Source organism: Halichoeres trimaculatus, unplaced genomic scaffold (assembly GCF_033239565.1).
Source record: "Halichoeres trimaculatus isolate MK-OKI-2021-1 unplaced genomic scaffold, fHalTri1.1 fHalTri1_scaffold_7, whole genome shotgun sequence".
Taxonomy (NCBI): Eukaryota; Metazoa; Chordata; class Actinopteri; order Labriformes; family Labridae; genus Halichoeres; species Halichoeres trimaculatus.
The window spans coordinates 24645978-24669623 of NW_027437185.1; the positions used below are offsets into that span (position 1 = coordinate 24645978).

The following is a 23646-nucleotide window of genomic DNA, read 5'->3' on the forward strand; positions in this document are numbered from 1 at the left end:
TGCTGGATGGCATAAGGTGAGACTTCAGGTTTTTTGGATGTGTTGTGCAGTTTTATAGCAGTTGGGAAGAATGACCTGAAGTAGCACTCCATCTTTCAGGGTGGGGGTCTGAGTCTGCTGCTGAAGGAGCACCTTAAGTCCAGCACAGTCTCCTGCAGAGAGTGAGAGGGATTGTCCATCATGAATGCAAGCTTTGCCAGCAAGCTAACAGGCTGCTGACTTGAACACTTATCAAACAAAGAAATAAGATAAGAAAAAATTCAAAGTACAGCAAAACTTTTGAACAAAATTCCACTTTTTCCGTCTACTTCTGCAAATCAACTGTGAGCTCAGTTTGATAACAATTTTCTGAATCTAGGTCTTCATTTTTACCTCTTTCAGCACTGAAGTCTATTTGTTCCACAAATTAAGATTCTTGATTGACTTTGAAAAAAGCTTTGAATAGTTTTATTTTATGACTGTGATTAAGTGCAAGTCTTATCACTGAATATTGTCTACAGAGTTGTTTTTCTTCCCTTAGAAAGTGAAAAAAAAAACATGATTGACACAATCTGATTTTCTTAATATTTTGTAATAATAAAAAAAAACACTTCAAATTCCTCTCATGCAAGAATGTTATTTTTAGAGCAAATGTCCTGCTGTGTGTGCTGGAGGCATTAAATAATGGGTCAACTAGCCTGCAAAATTTTAAAACATGCAAATTTGGACCCTGCTACTGACGGATTTTTCATTTCAAAGTCCTCACTAACAAACAAGCAGAGCACTGTACAAACAGTTTGACTGTGTTGTCAGATATTTTAAACATTTTCCATATGGTTTGTTATTCAGCTGTTGATTTGGCAGTTTGTATCAGGAATGAGGGCAAAGCAGTGCTGGTTTTTCTTCATTTTTTTTTCTCAAATATTGTGAGTTTTGCTGATTTTTCCCACAAACTTCAATGATATCACTAACACTTTCCACTTTTTCATGTATGGCTTCATGAGGTTGCTCAGGAAAGTCTCTGAGGTTCCTGTGAGCTCCTGCTTTTTTCTTGGTTTCCACTCTTTCCCTAAAATGAGACAGGATAATTTGTCTTCCTTTGCTAATTGTTTCTCCCAAATGGTTGAGGTGGATTTAGGACAAACATGTCAGAATCCAGTAATTTATAACAGGAGAATGATTTATTTCTTGGGAGATAAAATAAAGACTTTTGTATGCAGCAAGTGTATTTTCAGGGTGAGGCTTCAGTACAGAACAGAGATGCAGCTTGTATATGTTTCTAGTTTATTGAACCATTCAGCAAAAACACCCTGGTGCTAAATGCAGACAAATCACTACCTCAGCTTCAGCTCACATAGCAGGACTGTTATTGAATATCTACATGTTAGATATTAATAACTCTTTTCTATTTTGTTGTTCTTTTGTGTCTCAGACTGTGTGAAAGCCTACTACAAGAGAGCAAAGGCCTACGCAGCCGTCTGGGATGAGAAAGAAGCCAGAAGAGACTTCAACATAGTGGCCCAGCTGGACATCACTCTGACCTCTCTGGTCGGCCGTGAGCTGAAGGCCCTCTCAGATCGCATGAAGGAGAAGTATTGGGAGGAGAAGGAGCAATACTGGAACATGCTGGATAAGATGAAGGACAAAAATGAAGAGGAGGACCATAGTGAGGGTGAGGAAGAGAGGGAAGACGACTGTGAAGCTGTGACAACAGAGAGCAAAGATGAAGTAAAGAAGGCAGAGGAAGGATCTCCAGCTGAAAATACAGAAGTCCAGAAAGATGAGCAAAAGGAATGTGAAGACACAATAAGTGAAGGAGCGTGTGACAAAGACGACGCCTCTGAAGCTGATCAAAAGACCTCCAGTGTTACAGAGGGGAAGGGCCGGCAGCAGATGCTACAACATGTCATGTTTCTGCAAAAAGAAGGAAACTTCCTCATCACAGAAAAAAAATTTGAGGAGGCTTCTCCAAAGTTCAAGGAGGCGTTAGAGTGCGTGGACTTTCTTCAAGAAAAGGTAGGTTTGAGTGATGTTATGTAAAGTTCAGCTTCTGGTCTCACCTCTTGTTCAATCAGGTGTCCATCAGTGCTGATTCAGGTCCGACCAATCCAAACTCTTTACCTCACAGCGAGCTTTAAGACCATTGCCTCATTTTATTCTTTTGTGTACATATGCTCGGTGTTGGCTATCAAGTCTTACCCTGAATGCTGCATTTTGCTGAAAAAAGAAGCTGTATGACTTTCAAAAAAAGCGACCTATTCAAGAATCCTGTCACTGCAACAGACTTTTGGTTCTCTGATTGGTTGAAGCATTTGGAGACATCAAGGTTCCCAATCAATAACGCCTCTTATGAACAGAATAAAGATAAAACAGCTGATTATGACCTATTTCATTTCCTGATTGAGGTTTGTGTTAAGGTACAGTAAAGATGTATATTTTTCTTTTATTTAAGTGTTCAGCCTTTTTGTGGGAGCGGTGACTTTCCAACTGACAACATCAACAGTCTCTAGTTTGTGATGTTCAGCGGGATAAATGGATCGTTTCCCACCAGGATGTCTCATTTAAGATATGTAGCTCTAAAACCATAATCAGCTGTCGACATGGCTTTTTTTTTCCTAAGGAGCAGCTGTGGCATTGTAGGTATGCCAACAATGTGAGGAGCAGAGAAAAGAACACTAAAAATAACAGCTATCCACAGAGATATCACTGTGACAGCGCTCGCTTGTGTTTCTTCTTTTCTTTAGTCTCCCTCACTCTTGTCACGCTGTGCAGTCCAACTCTCTGCTGCATCTTCTTCTTGTCAACCCACCCTCCTCCATCATCATTTCATGTCCTCCTCCTTTTACAATCTTCCTCCTTTTAAACCATCATTTTCAGCATCTGTCTTCCCCATCATTTCCCCAACCTTTACAGTTTTACCTCTCTTTTGATGTTGGACTCCTTCATTCTTGTTTCATCTTTTTAACATTTTCTCTGCCATCCATCATGGCCACCTCCCCACTGACGCTGTCCACTCTGTTAACTCAGCAGGTGGATCGAGAAAGTGAGGACTGGGAGTCCCTGGAGAAAGTGCGTCTGCCGCTGGTCCTGAACTTCAGCCAGTGCTTGCTGGAGCTCAAACAGTACGAGCAAGTGGTGGAGCTCAATAATAAGCTGCTGAAGAAGCACAAAGGTAATGAAAATCATCTAAAAGAAACCAAAAGACTTGTTTAGAAAAGAAAGAGCATTCAAGCATATTTAAACATGCTTAGTTTTCCTAACACCTTCATTCCTGAGTTGAAAGATGTTAGTACAGGTGCCTCGCCCTCAGCAAACGAGTGTCTCTGCAGTGCAACAATGCTTGATCTCTGTGTTTATCAGGGAAAAAAGGAACCGAACACTCACAACTGCATTACTGAGCTCCTCTTTCTTTCCCCTCGGCACCCACCCATGGACATCACAGTGGAAAAGAATTCATTGTTTTCTTTGTTTCTGCTTCGTCTGAATTATTTATAGTGTAGGCTGATGTGGAATGGTTGTTCTTATCGCTCCTTTTCCCTTCATTTATTCCTCTCCAACTTTTGCCTCAGACTGTCTTTTTTCATATCTCAGTCCTCCCATCAGAAGTCTACTTTTCAGCTCACTATTTTTGTTCCCTTTGACCTCTTCATTTTGTAAAACTACTGTACTCTTTCAGTGTTCATTCATTAAACCCCTTCACTTTTCTATTTTTCAATCTTTAAAGGTAACTTTAAAGCCACATTACAGCGCGCACGAGCCCACGCCGCTTTGTGCAATGAGGAGGAAGCACGGAGAGACTTTGACATGGTGGTGAAATTAGACCCAAAGTTTAAACCCTTCATGCGCCAAGAACTGCAAAACATGGCACAGAAGTTACGCACCATGCACGCCCACCAGAACAAGACTTACTGGGACACAACGCAGGAGAAGTGGGGGCCTGGTGGAAGCAAGACGAAGAGCGCTGCAAAAAAGAAGAAAGTTAAGATTTCACAAAAAGCCCCTGAAGAAAAAACTGAAGCTAACAATAAGAGAGAAAACAGAGAAATAGAAGACAAGGAGAATTCAGAGAAACATGCCCCTGCTGAGGTGGAGGCAGAAGATGACGCAGAGACTGAGAAAAATCCGAATGCAAAAGCAGAGCAGAGTAATAAAGAGGCTGAGAGTGGAAGAGAGAGCAGAGAGGAGAGGGTCGCAGTTCACGAGGACAGGCAGGGCCCGGCCGATAATCGAGCAACAGAAGAAGATAGTGATCCCGAGGCCACTGGCACAGGCGGAGATAATGTAGTGAGCAAAAGATCAGCACAGGATAAGGCCACAGAGAAGGTCAAATGCCAATCAAGTGCCGCACCAGGCTCCAGCAGAACAAGCCAAGGAGACAAAGGCAGCAGTGATGAGGCAGAAAGAGGTGACACTCAATCAGAGTAGACCAACAGGCTGGAAATGTCTGGTGGAGGGCCAAAGGAACTCCACAGTAGAGGAGGCAAGAGGGGAGATCATGTGGAAAAAAAAAAGGAGAGATGTGTGATAAATCTCCAAGCCTCGAGTCACTGGAAATATTGATTCTGCTGCAAACAAATCAAATATAAACACAAGGAAAAATATTAATGTAAACACAAACAAGCTGCGTTGGGTTTCATTATTCACATCTCAAAGGGATAACTGCAGGGACATGGAGAGAAAAACCCACAAGAGTTTGGCAAATACAAAGTTTTTTTTTATTTCTGTACACAAAGAGTAGAAAGCAGCCAGTAACCCACTTGTTATTACAGTAAAAAGCCTTTCTTCAGAAAACTTTTTGTTTTTTTACAGATTAAAAACTCCAGAGAAAAGACAGCAAGAAGTGTTTGAGTGCTGGACAAGAAAAAAACACCAAAACAAAACTTTTAAAACATAAAATATTTGAAAGATTAATGAGGTATATTAATGGTGATATAAATAAAAAGAAACCTCAGTCCACCAGGAAGTCATGAGTAAGTGTAAGTGTGTGTTAGTGCTATGTTCTTTGAGGTTAGGTGATTCACTGCCCCCGCTGTGTAAAGCGCAAGTGGTGTCCTTCTTATAAGCTTAGATCCATGATAGCAAACATGGAGGGCGTGACACAGAGAGTGGAGGGTAATGATGGGAGCCATTAGCGTGTTGGCCGGCTACATACTGCAACTGAAGTCTGGAAAGAGACAGCAGTGTCCTTTGGGTGACTCTTGCCTCTGTGGAGAGCTTTTTTCTTCAACCACACGGCTTCAGTTGAGAGCGCGATATAGAGAGCAAGCAGGGGGTGTGTGAGTGTGTGTGGGGAATATAGGGAGCTGCTGCTACTAGTATAGGAACTTGTGCAAGGATCAGATGATCACACGCTGGGATGAGATGCTGTGTGACTCCTCTGCAGCTGGAGGACTATAGGAGTGTGATAAGAATCAGGGCAATCTATGCATCATCATTTCTCAGCTGCATGACCAACCAGTGTTCATATTAGAGTCTACCTCCTCTTTTTTGACTGAAAATAAACAAGGATTGACATGCAGCTCCATGGGGAATCCCTGTGCTGTTTATTCACACGTCAGCGTTACATCATTATGTGCACCCACATACCACAGAAGAGTGTTAGGCTGCAGTGTGATCATCAGTGTGCAATGAGATGTGTGACTACCAATAAATAAATGTCTGTAAATAAGCTTTACTTGTCATGTTTATTCTGCCGCCCTTTGTTCTGACTTCACAGAAAGCAGCGACAGATGCAGCAGACGGTAATGACTATCTTCAGCAGCGTGAGTGAAGACGAGGGATGCAGCGCTGTCTCTCGCTTCCCTTAAGGCTGTTAGCATTGGTGTTGTGAACGGCATATCACTTTACCTACTCACAAACCTTTGCTATTGCATCCTTGGGGACAGTTCCCTAGCAACTGAATCACAACTAAGGAGGCAAGCAGTGAGTGGCGAGAAGGGAGTGTGGTGTCGAAATATGACCGCTGTGCGCCCATTGAGGAATAGCATGTAATGAGTGCAGCAACATGGGCATCAAACTGGTACGTGAGGTCATAGTGTCATTATTTTAAGGAAAGAGATGAGTTCCTTTCTGTGTCTGTCTTTTCTTGTCAGGATGAGGCCGAATGAGTGCAAAGAAACACACAGAGCCACAGTTTCCTAGTTTCAGGCAATCTCTTGTCTTGCTTCTGGAGAATTTTGCCGTGGCAGGCACATCAAAGTGGATCTCTCCCACCAGCCCTCGAGCGATAAATGGATTGTTTTTTCTCCCTTCTACCTTTCCTCTCTTATCTCTCAAATCTTTAGTCCCTCCAAGCGTCAGCCCAGCATCATGGATGCACCTCTAAAAGCCCTGTTTAGCTGTTTTTTTCAATGAATGGTGAGCCACATCTCTATTGTTTTCTATTCTCTTCAAATTAACTCCTCTGAAGTCTGACAGAAGCAGACCTGTGCGTGCACAGCCGATGCAACTTCCTTTCTTGAATATAAACCACAAGGGTACAAGAAAAGGACACCAACTCCAACTTTTTATGGATTTAAGGCAGGGATTGTTGGTACTGGTTTAAAACAGAATTAACCCAATGCTAGTCATCTTTCTGTAAATCTAAAATCAGATTGCAAACAGGGCTTATGGAGTCATTAAGAAACTTTAGTCGACATAAAGAGAGGGAATTATGAAAAGGAAGACCGCGCAGACCCACGTCACAGTGGCCTTGCACCTCTCCCTGGAGTGTCTGGAATCGGCCTCGCAGAGAGCTTCAGTGTTGTGCTACCATTGCCTGCAGCTCTTCCCCTCTCTATCTTTGTTCTCAGCAGGAGAACACAAAGACTCCAAAGAGGAGGTTTGACATTTATCAGCAGACATTTCCACAACAAAACCCCCCAATATCTGTCACATTACAAACTGCCTCAAAACTGAAAAGCTTGTCTGAATCCAGCGAGACAAAAGCATGAAAGGGAGCTCAATTTTCAAGAAGGTCTGTATTTTTAGGGATGCAGATCAGCATGTGTTATCCACCACGTGGGGGGGTAATATTTGTATTTGTGCAAGATGAAAGACAGGATGTAGCAGCATACGTGTGCACATACAGCGAGTGCATGTGGTTTTGCATGAATGTAAAAGGCTCACTTAATGGCGAGCGATGAGAGCGACAAGCAGTTAGGGAGGATTAAATGAAAACAGTGTGTGCATACAGAGGCGCTGTGCTAGCGGGCACTTTGGCTGTCTTAAATAAATCATGGATTTAACTCATGATGTGTCATTCTCACAAAGTAAATAAGCACGTTGTGGTTGCTGTCAACTCCCTGACAATCTGTACCACAGCCACATGAAACGCAGTCACCCAGCCCTGATATGGTTCACGCTACTTCCTTCAACACCAAAAATAACCATGATAAGACATTCAAGGAGGAAAAAAAAACACAAACACTGAAGATACAGGCATTCTGAAAACACAAGGGAATTTCTTCATGTTCCCTTTTGCATTTTTTTTTTTCATTTTCTTTACATCGATGGTCCAATTTGTGCTGTGGACTGATATAAAGCTTCACACCCTCAAACAACTACACAGATACTGGTAAGCACAGTGTCTTGGCTGAGCACTTCCTTTCACTTCAGTGTCTCCCTGACCTGCTGCTAACATTAGTTTCCTTTAGTTCGGTAACGTAGTGTCAGGCTGGAGTTATAAAGCACGACCTGGCCAAACGAACATCAGCGTGAACCTTTAGCGGTTTGTATGAAAAGGCTTTTAGTGCACAGAGTTCCAGTGGAAGGTTAGCTCTGGGTATCATTGCTGCTGCAGTGGTCACAGGGCCTGGTGGACTGTGGTCCAGCCAAAGCCGTATGGAGCTCTTCCCTCAGCCATCAGGCGTCTTTACAGGCTTTAACCGTCCTTCTTCAGGCCAACTCAGGGTTAGATGTGTGAGGTGGTGCCTGAAATTAGAAAAGAGAAGAAGAGCAGAAAGGAAAAAGCTTTTACAATTTCCATTAAGCACTCTCAAGACTGACAGAATGTTCTTGGTTATAACTAAGACGGCTGTAATTATGATAATCCCTTTCTTTGTTCAAGTTACAGGCTTCAAACTGCCCGGCAAATTGCGTTTTAAATGCAACGGGACAGTTTGCACAGTGTGACGCCAACGCTCTCCTTCTCCCTCTGTGCTACTGTCTCTGCTCCTCTTTATCTTACTCCTCCTTCTCCCATTTAATCTCCCCGTTCCTCCCCCCGACTATCGACCCACAGAAGTACATATTTGCTCTCCTCTCCATCTCTCACTCTCCCAGGGGGGATGGAGGAGCAAGAAGTCAGACTCTGAAGCGCGAGGCAGCTACATCGCTATGATGCATGCAGCTGGTATGAACTCACCCGGTTCTGACGGGAAGACGTTTCTCAGCTGCTCAATGACCTCCTGGAGCTGCAGCACCGTGTCCTGTTCATGCTCCATGTCATCTCCTAACACACATTCACATACACACAAAGACTGTTACGCCTTTGTGAAAGTTTAGAGGTGGAAGATGCTTGAAATCACATTCAATGGGCATGCATGTGTGAAGCCCACATCTGCGCGTCGCTGACCTGCCGCTTCAGTGTCAGTGGTTTCCCTGCTGGCCGGCTCCCCGTGGTGACCCACTCCAGACACAGGAGACGACAGGGTCGAAGGTTCTGATCCGTTTGCCTCCGAATCATCTTTGGGCTGTTTTTGGAAAGACAGATTATCCTTCGATCCACATAATTGCTCATCTCCATCATGTTTCAGCCTACAGAGCCATTTAGCCTTTCACACAGTAACGAGAATGTGATAGTTAATGGCAGTCAGCCAGCAGTCATCTCTAAGCAGAATCATTGGAAAAAGCCAATTTCGCCCGACAGCTGTTGCACAAAACCATCAGGTTAGTGTGATTTGTGCTTTGATAGACGGATAAAGAGATATGGAAATGGGCTGCACAGTATAGGCTTTTTAGGATTCACATTCACAGAGGTGCAGGTAGGCCTTGGATCACAGTCAAAGATGTATAATGTAAGTGTTCAGGGTATTCCCAAACACCGCGTACATGCAGCCCTCCTTCTTTTGTATTGTTTTTAGCAGCAGTGTAGCAATACTCATGAGGTGAGTAAGTTCAGTCATCGCAGTGAAGCAAAGGTGTCTGCAGAGATTGGGAGGAACTCATACATACACTCTCAGCGACAACAAAGGCAGATTTTGCAGAATTTATATTTTGAGGAAATGAAACTGTGATATTGGTCCTGGGTGGGAAGAAACTGAACAGCATTTTTTTTACTCTGACACACAATCTTTTCTGAGCTGAAATTTACTTTGACCTTGAACGGGAGCATCCTGTCCTTCTTTCCTTGTGTCTTTTCTCCATCGTCACTCTCTCCCTTTATTTTCTCTGTACTCAGCGACCTGCATGCATAATTTCCTGCCTTACTCTTCCTACAATTTACACTTTAATATTACAGTATCCAAGTAACTGCACGTCAGCTCTCACTCTCCTGTGCATCTCTGACACCTTTCCTTCAGACTGCAGTAAATCCTTTATATTAGGCTTCAGGGTGTCTTGAAGCTCATCCTCTCTCTTAACTCTTTCTATACTGCTCTTATTTTTTTTTCTTTAGCAGTACAGGTCGTTCCATCTCATAGTGTCGTATATTCAAAGTTCAAATTCGACATTTTCACAGCAGTTTTCACTTTTACATTTCTTCATGTAACACCTTTTCCTTTTGCTGCTTAAAGAATGTATGTAAAGCACTGTGGTTGGAAACCATTGAGCTTGAATTTCCTGTGCCCTGAGAGGCAGAAGCCTTGGACTTTCTTTGAAAACATTAGTAATGCAGTATTTGGGTGATTTTGGTTTAATTGAAATGTAATGCAGAATAGAGTTAAAAAGCCTTAGAGCTGCATCTAGATCTATAGATACATAACCACAAATATAATCTTTAGTCGTACAAAGCAGAAATCTAGCATCTACAGATAACCCTGATCTAATTAATAACATTAATCATTAAATTAACAAGTACGGCACTTTCCAGAAACAGAATAAACAAATGTTTGATTTACCACCTAGACTGTTCTTTATCAGAACATACAGCTCTGTACCATACACAACGGGCTGTGTAAAATATTGATATGGTCTCAGTGATGTCACTCATTGGTTTCTGGTGAGTTTTCTGGGGTCAAAAAGCAGCAGTATCAGACATTCCGACTCAACCTTACTTCAAGTCAGTAACAAACATTGTGTTGCGGTGTCCTGGTTGATAGCTTTATCACACCTTTCAGTAGTCATCTCAGACACGCCCCTAATCAAGCAATTCTACCGCTTTACCATTTTTTGTAGCAAATAGATGGTCAATAAAAGAGGACCCAGAATAGAGCCATGGGTGACCCCACAAAAGAAATAGACTCAAAAAGAGAAGGAGCTTGAACACTCATGGTGACATACTCGGGTAGTCTAATCCCAGCAATCAGTATCTGTCTTACATGTTGAATAGTGCTTATGTTCTTCTTGATAATGCTATGTATGTTTTCATTTATAACAGCCACTTCAGCTTTGACATAAATATGGGGCGAGAAAAAGGGTGCTCTTTTCTCTGGCCTGTGGTCAATGAGAGGTAGAAATACTATTATAATCCCAAACATTTAGAGCTGTGTTTGAGTATTTTAGAAAATACATTGATTCTCTTTTTCTTCATGTCACTCCTCACAAACCTCTTACCTGTAGCAGTAGCTCCCTGAGCCTGCGCAGCTGGGACTCCAGCTGCTTGTTGTGGTCCTCCAGGATCTGCATTCGTGTCTCGAGTCTCGTTTTGTGTTGCCGGAGGACCCGGGCCTCTGCCAGGAGCTCCTCATCCTGCTGGCCCTCTGCTGTCGGTGAACCTGGACCTCCCTCCCCAGCCTCAGTCAGCATGGGAACTGACGCCGCCTCCTCGTGCTTCCATTTCAGCCTTCGGTACTCGCCCTGCAGCACCCTGAGGACCCACAGAAGGGGACACATGGAGGAAAAACAGTCAATTAAAGCTGCAGTGTACAAAGCCCATACACATTACCAAAGCTTTTTGTTCAGCTTTCCCAGACAGATATGTGCCCACACATAACAACCTGACATGTTTATGGGGAAATTACTCCAGCACATAAAAACAGAGCAGCATGTTGGTGCCTGGAGCACAGTCAGCCTAATTTTGTATATAAGCAGCATAAAACAGTCATCTATCTCTGATGTGTGTGAAGTCAGGGCCATTAAGTGACTGTGTGCTGTGCTGTGAAGTATTACTAAATGTGTTTTAATTCATCTGGCAGCTGAAAAATCATGCTGCTCTACTTCAGTGATGTAATAAGTAATAACCTTCTTTCTGGGACCCCAAACCCACTAAAGAAAATTTACCTGGATTAGTAACACATCTTACACCTTACATTTCCTTCTTTAAAGCTCTTGTAAGAACATGTGGTCAATATGGGTTTTGGCGCCCCCTGTGGACATCACAAAACATTACATCTCTTTGCCGATTTTGTCCTCTACAGCCATTGGACATTTTTCTCCAGGTAAAAAAGGATCACTATCTTTTAACACCAACACTTGTCTATCCTATCATAACCACAGAAACATCCACTCTATGATGATGGTTTGACTTGCTTTATTAGCCCATAAAGACATATTCATATTAGTCTCACTCTGTTTAACACTGAGTCAAAAACCCTTCTTCAATGTCATGTTAAAATCCAGTATGAAGGATAGACCTGAAATGGTATCGCTTCCCTTTGGCAAGAACTGAACTTTTGATGAAGGCTAAAATAATGTGGTATTTCAAAAAAAATTTTCATTGCACAAAATAAAGGACTACCAAGCAACCCTCCTATTTGTGAAGCAATGGTGGACTTCTGGGACAAGAAGCTGCAAAGGATGCATGAGAAGTATGCTTCTCCATTTGTCAAGTTTTTTACAACTTAAAAGAATATCATGGAGTATGATACTTATTTGTCTGATCTTTGCTAATGTAGAAACATGGATGGTGAAATGGCAGAGACTCACTCCTATGTAGCTATAAAAGGCTCATTCTACGTTCAAGAAAACTTTTTTTTTTATTCAGGCAGCTGTGCACTAATTGAAACCGACTTAAAGACAGTATTTTCCATTTCATTTTATTTTGCTGTTCTGCTACATGGCGCTAATTGCTAGTTATTGCACCTTCAGAACTGGAATAAATGGTATTCAAAAATCAAGCTGGAAAATAAGAGAGTTCTTTATTTTTAAAGGCTTAAAAGAAAATTGTGAAAACAAAAGAGAAAATTAAAGTCAAATCAAGTAAAAGTTACAAGTGAATTCATAAATGAGGACAACAGAGCCCACTGCAGTGAAATGAAAGGGAACACAGTGTAGAAAAACTGAACTGGGTCAAGGTTTCAGACCCCCACAGGGCACTGTCCTGTGTTTGTGTGTGTGTGTGTGTGTGTGTGTGTGTGTGTGTGTGTGTGTGTGTGTGTGTGTGTGTGTGTGTGTGTGTGTGTGTGTGTGTGTGTGTGTGTGTGTAAGAGTGTGTCACTGTGCACAGAAAGGTCACAACAGAATTGGAAAAAAAGGGGAAAATTATTCACATGAATTGCTCGCACAAAGGTTGCCTCTAGCTACCAATTATGTGGACAGGAGAAATGCTTTTTGGTCATTTAATGAGTGCCAGAACCTCTTACCTACCAGGAGACAGAACTCTGAAGAATAAATATTTATACTTGAATGTTTCAGAGAAGATTAACACTTACACTTGTGACAGACAACAAAAAATGCCGATTAATCAATGAAGAAAAACTCTTAATCCCTAACCAAACATTATTTTAAAAAAATCTATTATTTGTATATATTTTGTTTGACTTTTCGTTGGACGGCACAAAAATGTACATTATAGTGCTGGCCCAGAGAGATTAACTGCGACTCCATCCCCCCAAAAAACACTAGTGATACCAACCTGTTCTCATTCTCCAGGCGGGCAAGGGTGCGCTGAAGCTGGTCCTTGTCCTGGTGCTCCAGGTGGGCCAGAAGCATGTGCTGTCCACAGGGTGAGTCATTGTCCAAGGCTGGGCTGGAGTGACGCAGGAGGTACTGATCTTCATCCCTGAGTCCCCCACACAGGAGACAGCACACTGAGCCACCAGCACACAGCCAACAGCAGCACAAAGCAAAGCCAAGGACAGCTTGGGGCAGCAACAGGCCAAGGCAAAGCAAGCAGGGTGAAGGACGGTAATTCAAGACCACACAACAAAGGAGTGGACAGAATACAATGGGACACCACCACATAGGCTGTGTATTACATTTTCTGTAATAAAATCAGCTCAGTGTACCATCATTAAATGAACTTTGAGTGGGGTCTATCAATCTTTACATATTGTCCAAAGTTAGAAGAAGGGGAAACTTAACTGTGTGTTATGTGACTGTTTTACAAATATCACAATATGAATAAATTAGTTTTTCTACATACTGTATATGAAATATTTTTCAGGGCAGAAATACAGATTGAATATAGATATTGCAATATAATCCTTAACTGTACATTAAAGAGGTATTTACAGATCCAGTTTGAGGGGTCTGAAGATGGTCTGATTCATTTAAGATGCAGCACCACGATCATTTGTATGAAGCAGTGGTGGATGTTTTTTTGGGTAATGCCATAAAAAAGGCTTAAAACCTGCTTTTTTTTCAATTAATAACTAAAACCATCAAATTTAACATCCTTTACTTAAAGACAGATTTTAAGAAGTAGCCAGGTGTTCTTTAATGTGTCAGAAATTTAAAAAACTTATTAGTCTGAGATTCTGAAGGATGATCTGTTTACTTGAAAGCACCTGTCAAACACATCTAAACCCATTCACAGAGTTTCGCAGTTTCACATTTGAGCAGATACACAAGGAGTATACCTCTTATGCTCTGTTTTAGACGTCACTTGAAGTTATATAAGCGAACACCTGCTTTGCTAATTTAATTTACCTTCTTCAGAGGTGGCTGTCAACATAAGTGCACTAACAAATCTTGCCTTAAAAAAGTCATTAAGTAGTGAAAAGTCTTTAACGTGTTTAAAGTTTAAAGAAACATTTCTATTTTGAATATGTTGAACATATTAAATAGGGATATCTGATATACTTTTATTTGGAAGGAAGAATTTGAATTATCTATGCAGCTGCCAGTTAAATAACTTGCTGTTAGATTAGTGCAAAAAAGCAGCACTGAGCTTTGAATAATACATACAGTGGGAAGGTGGTGGCACACATATACAGCATGGATCTGGACAGGAAACAGTACGATGCCAGCCAAACACCAGCTGGAGGCACAGATAGCACAGCGGCATGTACAGAGCCATGCAGCAGGAATCACAGAGAGGCCCTGACAGACAGAGGGACACCTTTGACGAATAGGAGCAACAGGAAACAAGGGCACAGGAGCAAAAAACAACAACACTGCTACACACAAGGGGTACAAGCAGTGTGTCATGCATACAAACAACCTTCAAGGCACAAAGTTATAGATAAACATGGTGCAAAAAGACATGTACTGATGCACACACACATCTGTGCAGCTCTTAAGGCACATGCACATGCCCACTGCTGACAAGTGGTGTGGCGTGGTGGAGTCTTTTGTGGAAGCTTCAATGTTGTGTCAATCACAGCCTTCTCTCAAAACATGCACACACAGGCTTAAAACAGACCTGACAAGAAATAATGACTACACTTCTCAGGGCACACACACACACACACACACACACACACACACACACACACACACACACACACACACACACACACACACACACACACACACACACACACACAAACAGACACACACACACAGACACACACACACACACACACACAGCTGTAGCTCTAAAAGAGCAAACAGCACTGTGTACAGAGCTGCTGGGCATGCAATCTTGACTTTAAAGCTCAATAAAAAAGGAAAAATCTCAGAGAAGGTAGAAACAGTTGTCAGCCCACCAAAGATGTCTACAACAACAAAAAAAAAGAGGGGCACACACGACTCACACTCTATCCATCCTCCACAGCTTTCCAACAATGAAGTCTCTCAACTTATTGGCTGTTCCTATCTCAGCAGACATCCCTATCCCCCTCACCGCTGTAACCATCAGCCAGCTTTAAAATTCCTGTCCTACCTCTCTGGGGTTTTGTGTGTATCTACCAGAGCCCACACTGAAAGACTTCAGTCAGTCTGTCGGGTGCTTGCTGTGGGTCATTTTCATTATGTGCCTGATTATTTATGTGATTACCCACTCTTTGCCTAATGGTCGAACATGCATGCACAAGCCTGAGTAAACACACTTACACACAGAAACAATCAATGTATTCAAGGAAAACGGTGTACACTCACACACACGCACACACACACACACACGGAACACACACACATTATGCTTGAAATGAGGTGGCAGCATACTCACAGACTTTCATCAGGAGACAGGCTATCCGTGAAGAATGAACAATTCTGGCTCTCCATTTCTGCCAGTCTATAAATATATACAAAAAAAACAGCAAGGACAACATGTGAAAAAAAACAAACACACACACACACATACACAAACAGGAGAGTGAATGAGTCAGAGATAATGCAGGAATAAAGCAAAAGAAGCAGACTGATAAGAAAATATGTTTCCCAAAACAAAAGATAAACTAACAAACAGCACAGTTTAGCTTTTAAGTAGTGTGGATTAAAACTTTGTGAGGCCTTTTACTTTAAGCTTTCCACAAACATGCAGACTGGAGGACTGCAGAGTGGCAGAAATTCTTCTTGTACGAGCAATAAAAGTGTCCAAGAGAGAAGGGGATAAAATTCAGATGAAATACTGTTCAGCGTCGAGCAGCATGCAGGCGATAAAATAGCCTTTCAGAAATGTGCTGCTGTCCAGCAGCACATTTCCACATTTCCACATTTCCAACCATGGACAGCGGCTATGTGTGCGTGCGTATGTATGGGAGTGCTTGGATGCGAGCTGCTGTGTTGATTTCAGGACCAAGGACAGCACTTGGACTCCTGCATCCCATCCTGCTGACTGTCAGTGGGCAGCTGCTCTGTGCACGCTGCTCTGTAAGCTTTTTTCGCCGCTTTAACAAATACAAAATGCTGCAGCGGGACAGAATTGTTTAAAGTGTGTTAAAAATACATGCTGCTTTCACTGTTTTAGATTTGACGGCATGAATAATAAAAACCACAACCAGAAAACTCAGAACAGCATCCAAATAGATGAGAATGGGTGCGTTTAAAGTGGGAAAAAAGGGTCAATGGGGTCAAGACATTGAACCCAAATTGCTCCCAGTGGGTAGCTCAAAGAGTAGCTCTGCTGAATGTAAGTGATTGAGGGTAAATGAATGAAAGGCAAGTTGTAAAGTGCTTTGCATAAAAGGCTTCATAAAAGCAGTCCATTTGCCAGATAAAAAAAGAAAAACTCTGCATACTTAAGTGCATACTTAGGCTAATTCATATTAGAGTGTATGTTATGGCTAATAAACAGCTTCAAATAAACAAAAGAAGTCACATGCTTAAACTACTCCACTGATACTGAATTATTAAATGTTGCTTCTCAACACTATAAAATGTGGAACTAGTTTCTTTTATTGGAGTTTCTGTTTACATCTTTATATCTTGATTATGGGGATGTGCATCTGCAATGTTTGGTGTTTCATCACTATCAAATCTTAATAAACAAAACTGATTAAAAGACTATTTACATCCGTAATTAGTCAGTTTGATTCTATTAGGATATAAGCGTATTCATCAGAAAAGATCAGAATTCATCTCAGCTGTATTTGCTTTTGATTGCAATCTCTTTTGCTCCTCTTTATCCATCTTCATCCGACAGGTGTAGTTTATAGTGAGAATGCATAAGCCCACTCACTCTCTCACATCTTCTTAAAGTAAGTGTTATAAACAGTCCAATGTAGGTGCAGTTTGAGACAAGTTGAGTGTTCACCACAGGCTGCTTCAGTCCACTTTGTATCACTTTGTTCCCAATAAACAGGTTGGATGATCAAAGGGAGGACCACTCCTTCAAGCGAGGCAATTAGCCAGCATGAAGAACAACTCCCTGGATGCAAATGTGGAGAGAGCCCTGTGCTTCCCACATGTGTACATAACAATCACATGTAGCACATGAAAGCTCTGTCTTAAATCTACACGCAGCAGACACACACCCCGTGCTGTCATCTTACACAGAGTGTCGTCAGCTGAAGGAATGAGGGATGTGAGCAGGAGGGAAGGGAGGAGGGGGGTGCAGGGGAGATGTGGAGGTTGTCAGAGACATCCACATTACATCCTTTTTCTCTGCAGTGTCCGATGGGACCACACCACTGAGAAATTTTAAGATTTATCCATGTCCTGTTACTGGAGCCCCCGGTCTGTGAACCAGACCACTCGTAATTCAATCTGCAACTGTCATTGTTAGAAAACCTCCACAAACCAGGAGTCTCAGTCAGGGGGACATCAGGAAATGAGAAAAGAAAGGATAGTGAGAAACAAAAATAGTATTTTCTTTTTGTGTGGGTGTGTGTGGGTGCCTTGTGTAAACATGTGGTCAGAGCTGCTTTTAAAAGTGTCAATAGCTGTGAAAGAAAATATGAAACTGGTTGGAGAGAAGGTGAGAGGGGAGAAAATCCAGCAGAGTTCACAGATGTTTTAACATCTTCTCATCAATCCTCAGTTAAATGCTTGAAGAAATAGACTCTTGTGTCTGTGTTTGACAAGCCTACAGACTTTCCTCACTCCAAACATCAAAAACTTTATTTCCCTTGAGATGACTCGAGACGACATTATTGCCATGCTTTACATCCCTCACTAACTGAAGGACACTGACAGAAACACACCAACAGAGACTCCTACACACACCTGTCTATGTGTCATCTCTAGGGAGGAAATTTTCAGACACTGACCTGCCTGTGCTGACATCTGATAGTTTGATGTCTGCTTGACTTTCCATTAGTGTTCAAAGTGAGCCGTGACTTTAGATCAATGCAAAGAACAAATTTAAAATAAGGGATGTGGTTCCTCCCTCTACATCCTTTATCAGCTGACAGGTGGTAACAAACGATAGAAAGAGGAGGGAAAAAAAAAAAACTGAAGTCAATTTGGCACGCTGCCAGATTGAAGATAAAACACTCGCCGCTCCTGTAATATAGACTGTCTCTTCATATTATGACTGTTCTCAGATCAGTGTTTTCACACTTCCCTTTAATGTGTCTAAATCTGCACATGCCCATACTCATTCATTTTAATGCATCTGGGATAAAAGTGTAGAAAAGTTTTAAAAAGAGCCTCTCATCGCTTTTGCTTTGCTTTGGATAGATTACCGAGCCCGACACCAACCACACCAACAAGAGCAGAATTTTAATATGGATCAATCCTTGTGATTAGAGCTACTTTAGAAAGCACTTTATTCAATATGCCTCTACCAGTTTAGGCTTCAATTAATACCACTAAAGGTATGTAAAATGTAATAAAAGCATGGGGTAAATATTAGCAGCTATTATTAGTGAGAGCCTTGAGTTATCCAGATTATTCCCTTGGGAATCCTGGTGGAGCTTAGTGAGCCACAACCTTGATTTGTGTTAATGTTTGTTAGTCGAATGCAATTAAGATGTTTTTTATCATCCCACTGATTAATGCAGTCTAAAATGTGGCTATAATTTACCTTTTTCTGACCCAATAACCCTACATACCTGCGAGCCTTATTCTGCTCTGTTGTGACAGTCCCTCCAACGGGGCCAACTCTGAGTTGATAATGTGACGTGAAAACACTATTCCTTTAGATAATTTATCCTGTTAGTGAGACATTTGCGCCTTTCTCTGAGTGTTCAACACAACCAAAAGGTCAACTGTAACATGAGCTGGAAAGAGTCTGTGTGCTAGCATTAGCAGCTGCATCAACTTTAACTTAATGTTCTTCCTAAAATTACCTAAATTTTACTCCTTTGAGCAACTGAAAAACAATGAACAGTTAAACTACTCAGTTTTAACCCACTGGCTACGGTTATACATAAAGTAAACAATCAGAATTAGTTAGCTAATAGTAGCATCAGCTAGAACTCGGCTAAAAGCTAATTTTACCACTTAATCGTACACAATGAAATGTATGAGGAATTAATTCCATTGTTTGTTTTTCTTAATTAATCTTGATTAAGAATTGCACTTACTGGACAATGTAATGTTAGCTCCAGTGTGGTTAAATGCCAGTGTTAGCTGTTAAGTAAGCTAAGCTAATAGCATGTCACATATTGCATTTATTTGACATATGACTTAATTTTGCTATACATCTATCATAGCTCATCCCTTTATGTCACTCATTGGTGTTATGTGAAAAGATGTTTTTATGTATTTTTCTTTTCTTCAGTAAACTACGAGTAATAAATGATTTTAATGTGTCTCTGTAGCATAGGGTGGCTATTCATCCATGTTTGACAGGGATCATCCTTTTTTAAGCTGCCTGCTCAACTCCCAGCAGTTATCTAAGGAACACCAAAATGTCCTGGTTTAGAAAAATGAAAAAGAAGCCAGTTTTTTCCAGAGAGCTCTGGGAGAATCACAGCTTCCTAAGAAGGAACCAGACAATGGATGTGCTGCATTTTACACAATTCTTTATCAAGCCAAAAACAGTTTTCTGACTTTCCTGAGAAAGCTGTGGTGGGCAGACAAACTTGCAGTGCCCTTTCCTCATTCTTCTTAATTAGACTGTTATACAGGCATGAACATTTTCCTTTTTTTTTTTCTTTTTTTTTTTATCTTTTAGCACATAACGATGAGAGTTATTGGCAGCTTCATTGTAATGTTCTTGGAGGGTAATATCCCCTCAGTGACTAAAATTATTTAAGAGCAGTTTGAAACAAATTGTACAATAATTATCAACAAAAAGGTTGATGTACAAGGTCTAACAGAATAGACAGTAAATAACTGAGATGAAGAAAGGTCTAGAAGAGGAAGAGTGGGAGATACAAACAGGAAAAATAAGTGTGTAGGTGGTAAGTTTGAGAGGGATCATTAAGAACAAAAGGCAACAGAGAACAAGAGAGAGGGGTAAAATGAGAGATAAAAGAAGAAGAGGATAATTGTGCCTCTTTTCTTTGTGTGTGTCTTTTTGCTTTGTAGGGGCTAAGGCAGTGTGTGTGTATGTGTGTGTGCTTTGGAGCCTTGGGGAAGTAATACTCATGACACACTAAGATATACACCCAGTACCTTACACACATTCAGTAGGCTCAGTAGAAATGTGTGTGTGTGTGCGTGTGTGAGTGTGTGTGTCTAACTCTGCAGCACTGTGGGCAGGCCTGCCAGGAGCGTGGGAGTCTTGCGCCATGCCCTGTTTGTAGCCTGTCAACCAGACACTAATCCACACCAACAGCTCCCAGGTGACCAATGGGCCCACTGCCCTCGCAAGTGACGAGCCGCAAGGCACGTAAAGCCCCGCTGACCTCCACACACATCCGCACAGACACACACATACATCCACACAACAAACACAAACAGCTCAGGTTATGTGCACTGGCGTGTTTGTGTGCAGAGCAGGAGTGAGTAAAACTGCTGGGCAGTTTGGTCTCTACCCTGGCTGGAGTACAGTGCACAGCACGTACAGATCAATACTTCAATCAGTGTGTGGCGAATACTAAAGGGTGGGAGCAGGGGAGGCAAGGGAGGTGGAGAGATGGTGTGGACATAAAGGAGATTGGGGGGTGGGGAGTTGTTGATAAGGAGAACGGAAAGTGCGTGTGTGTGTGGGGGGGGATTGTTATTGTAATGACTTGAGGTAAGACACAGTCACCATGAGTCACATACCTGCTGGCATAATGTTCAATCCTGCTGTGTGTGTCTGCGTGAGGCAGCTTGGGCGATGAGCACGGCCTGAAACAACAAAAGCTTGGGTCAATACTTCACCAAAGCATTTTTACACACCAAAAGTGTGTCTGCGTAGCTGCAAAAAGGTCAAATCTAATTGTTAAAATAAAATGTTCTTTTGAACAAGAAAACTTTGTTTTGTTGAGAAGCAAAGAGAGTTTAATAGAGGAAAGAAAGAAAGTTTCTGCATGCAGTGATGAGATACTTATTCCTTTATGAGAATTTCATTTTTCACTTTTAGTCAATTGTATTTTTTGGTGAAAGTAGTATTTCAGACTCATATCTTTTTAAAATAGTGTCAAGTTTTTCTGATTAAACTACAGGTTTCAAAATGTTCAAGGCCTGTAAAGCATTAGAGCCATAAAATAACTACTCTATCCTTTATTGCAGTCACAGTGTGTCTACAGGGTTCTGCGGCATAAACAGCTGTAATGCAAAGACATCAAATTTACTCCACCAGTTTTATATATATATATGCGGATGAGCATCAAGAAGTTAATGCAAATCACAGAACAGCCTCCACATTAAAATTCTGGGGTATTGTATTGATTTCTACATGTCTTTGAGACAGGAGGTTGTAAACACCTGACACTCAGGGAAAGCTGCTGAGTTTAGATATGAAATATGACCAAAACATGGACTGTATTATAAAACATGTTTTCTATAATGCTTACATGTGGATTTTGAAGATTGAAATTCAAATGAAGCTGTGGCACCATGGCATTGATATGACAAGAAAAATGATCTGAATACTTTCGATGAAAAAAGAGACAGATCTGGAGGCTGCACTCATTTAAAAGCACAGCATCAGGGCGCCTGTTCAGCTCAGCAGTTTAACAGTAAACCCATGGCGAGAAGCCATAAAGCAGTTGGTCTGATTCCAGCCCACAGCTCTTTGTAACATGTCATTCCTCCATTCACTTTCTCCATTTTCCCATTATCCACTGTACCATCCTTTCAACAAACACATAAAACCCCTGAATAAACTCTGCTGAAAATTAGCATAAAGTTAGAAATTTCAGAGCTCTACCTTATCAAAAAAAATCACTTCTTTTTCCCAACTATGAGCTGTGAGATCTCCACCCACCAGAGCCAGCATGACTTGTCCTACTTGTTGAGTCACTGCCTTGGGTGCCTTTGTTTTTGTTCTATGAGGAGTTCAGAGAGTGACGCTCTTGTCTTAGATAATTCATTTTTCTCAGACTTTTTTGTCATGTAGAGGTAAAAACATTCAGTATTTCTCCAAAATTTCAGAATAATTTGGAAATTAACTTCACTTTTTCTTACAGACTTGTTTTGATCTTATATCCTGTCCTCGTAACAACCCTGCAACATTTTAGACTAGACTCAAACTTCCTTAACTGATCATCAAAGAGGTATCACAAAATATGAATAAAAAGGGATCAGTTAAAATGATAGAATAATTAGATATCAATCAAATAAAAAGTCAGAATGAAGAAACATATCAACAGAAAATGGTAAGGGTTTAATAGGGTTTTTACTTTTGTGTCAATCTGTCTTCCACGACTACAGTCTTTTCTCTTCTTTGTATTAGAGGATGTACCGATGAACTCCTTTAATGTTCAAGGTTGCAGAAGGTGACCCTATCATGCTGAATCTTCCTGGGTGCTGTTGTAGCCCTGAGCTATGTTTTCTGATGATCTCATGGATTTCAGTCTTATCTCTGCCTTATTTCCCTTTGGGTGAAGCTCCCTCATGTGAACAAAGCAACTGACCAGGCTGAGATCACAGGAATAACATTATGTTAATTCTGAACACGGAGCTGCCCCTTTAACCCATCACTGTGAGTCAGATGGTCCTAAACTGGCAGAGTGTGATGATTAGCCTCAAACAGCTGGGTAAGGACAGAGGCAGATGATAGAAAACAGACAGAGGTGTGTGTGTGTGTGTGTGTTTGAGTGTTTACGTGTCAGACTCACGTCTCTGAGCTCTCGGCTTCCAGCACAGATTGCACCGGCAGGTAACCCCTCTGAGGGTGCTTGGTGAAGTACTGCTTTGATCTGAACTTATTCTTCAGAGTCTTGGCAAAGTCCCTCATCTTCTCTCCCGAGGTTGTCTGGAGCGTGATTTAGGAGACGAGGGTTTGGAGGAGGGGGTGAGAGGTGGTTGGTGAATGATGGAAGAAGCAGGAGACAAATTACAGAGCTTAAGATTCCTCCAAAATGTTGCTTTCTCCAAAATGACCTCATCTGAATTATGACCACTCTGTCTCAGGCCTGGTTTGTCTTATTACGGCTTTAGGAGACTTATTCCTCCATCTGCTTCCTCTTTCAGTTTCTGCAGCTCTTCCTTTTTACACAGTTTCAAACCCTCTGTTTTCTCCCTCTCTGGACTCCTTTCATTCTCTATCAGAGCAAAAATCTATGATCGCCTGCATGCCTCATCATTGTAAAAAAGATGGATCTGGCTAATATAAAATATTGTCCAGCGAACAGAAGTCATCGCAAAGATGGCTTTTTGCTATATTTTACAGCAGAGAATGATTTGAGATTAAATCTGGCACGATCTCAGAACCCTATGCTACTTCAGCCACATTGCTACAGCTAGTCCTTTGGAATTAACTCCTCTTCTGACACAGAGAGCAGTCGCCTAAGTCTGTGGTTTTATTGGGCTTTAGAACCCAGAGTGTGCTCTAGATAGCACTTTATGTGTGCAACATGAGAGCCAGGAAAGATTTTATTGCTGAGTGGTGCTCAATCTCTGCATACTGTAGATATGCCGATTGGCAGTATGAGCATACAGAACAGTTTACGCTGAGAGATGATGGAGACCTCACAGTGAAGAGGAAGCTAATCTGTATCTGGC

The 23646-nt window shown here is 41.6% G+C and overlaps 1 protein-coding gene across 3 annotated transcripts in view; it reads right to left on the bottom strand.

The window, feature by feature from the left end:
• Positions 1–4713: 4713 nt before the first annotated feature.
• Positions 4714–23646, bottom strand: part of drp2 (dystrophin related protein 2) — a 95032-nt gene continuing 76099 nt past the window's right edge. The window contains exons 17-24 of one of the 3 annotated variants that reach the window (XM_074674061.1): positions 22761–22897; positions 20761–20826; positions 15389–15454; positions 12911–13024; positions 10672–10924; positions 8534–8651; positions 8324–8410; positions 4714–7890 (exon numbers count right to left, since the gene is read on the bottom strand). In XM_074674061.1, coding sequence (XP_074530162.1) covers positions 7871–7890; positions 8324–8410; positions 8534–8651; positions 10672–10924; positions 12911–13024; positions 15389–15454; positions 20761–20826; positions 22761–22897 — 861 coding nt within the window. In that variant the 3' untranslated portion in view covers positions 4714–7870. Of the gene's footprint in view, positions 7891–8323; positions 8411–8533; positions 8652–10671; positions 10925–12910; positions 13058–15388; positions 15455–20760; positions 20827–22760; positions 22898–23646 lie in introns of all 3 variants that reach the window. The other 2 variants (XM_074674060.1, XM_074674058.1) reach the window with 2 other exon arrangements.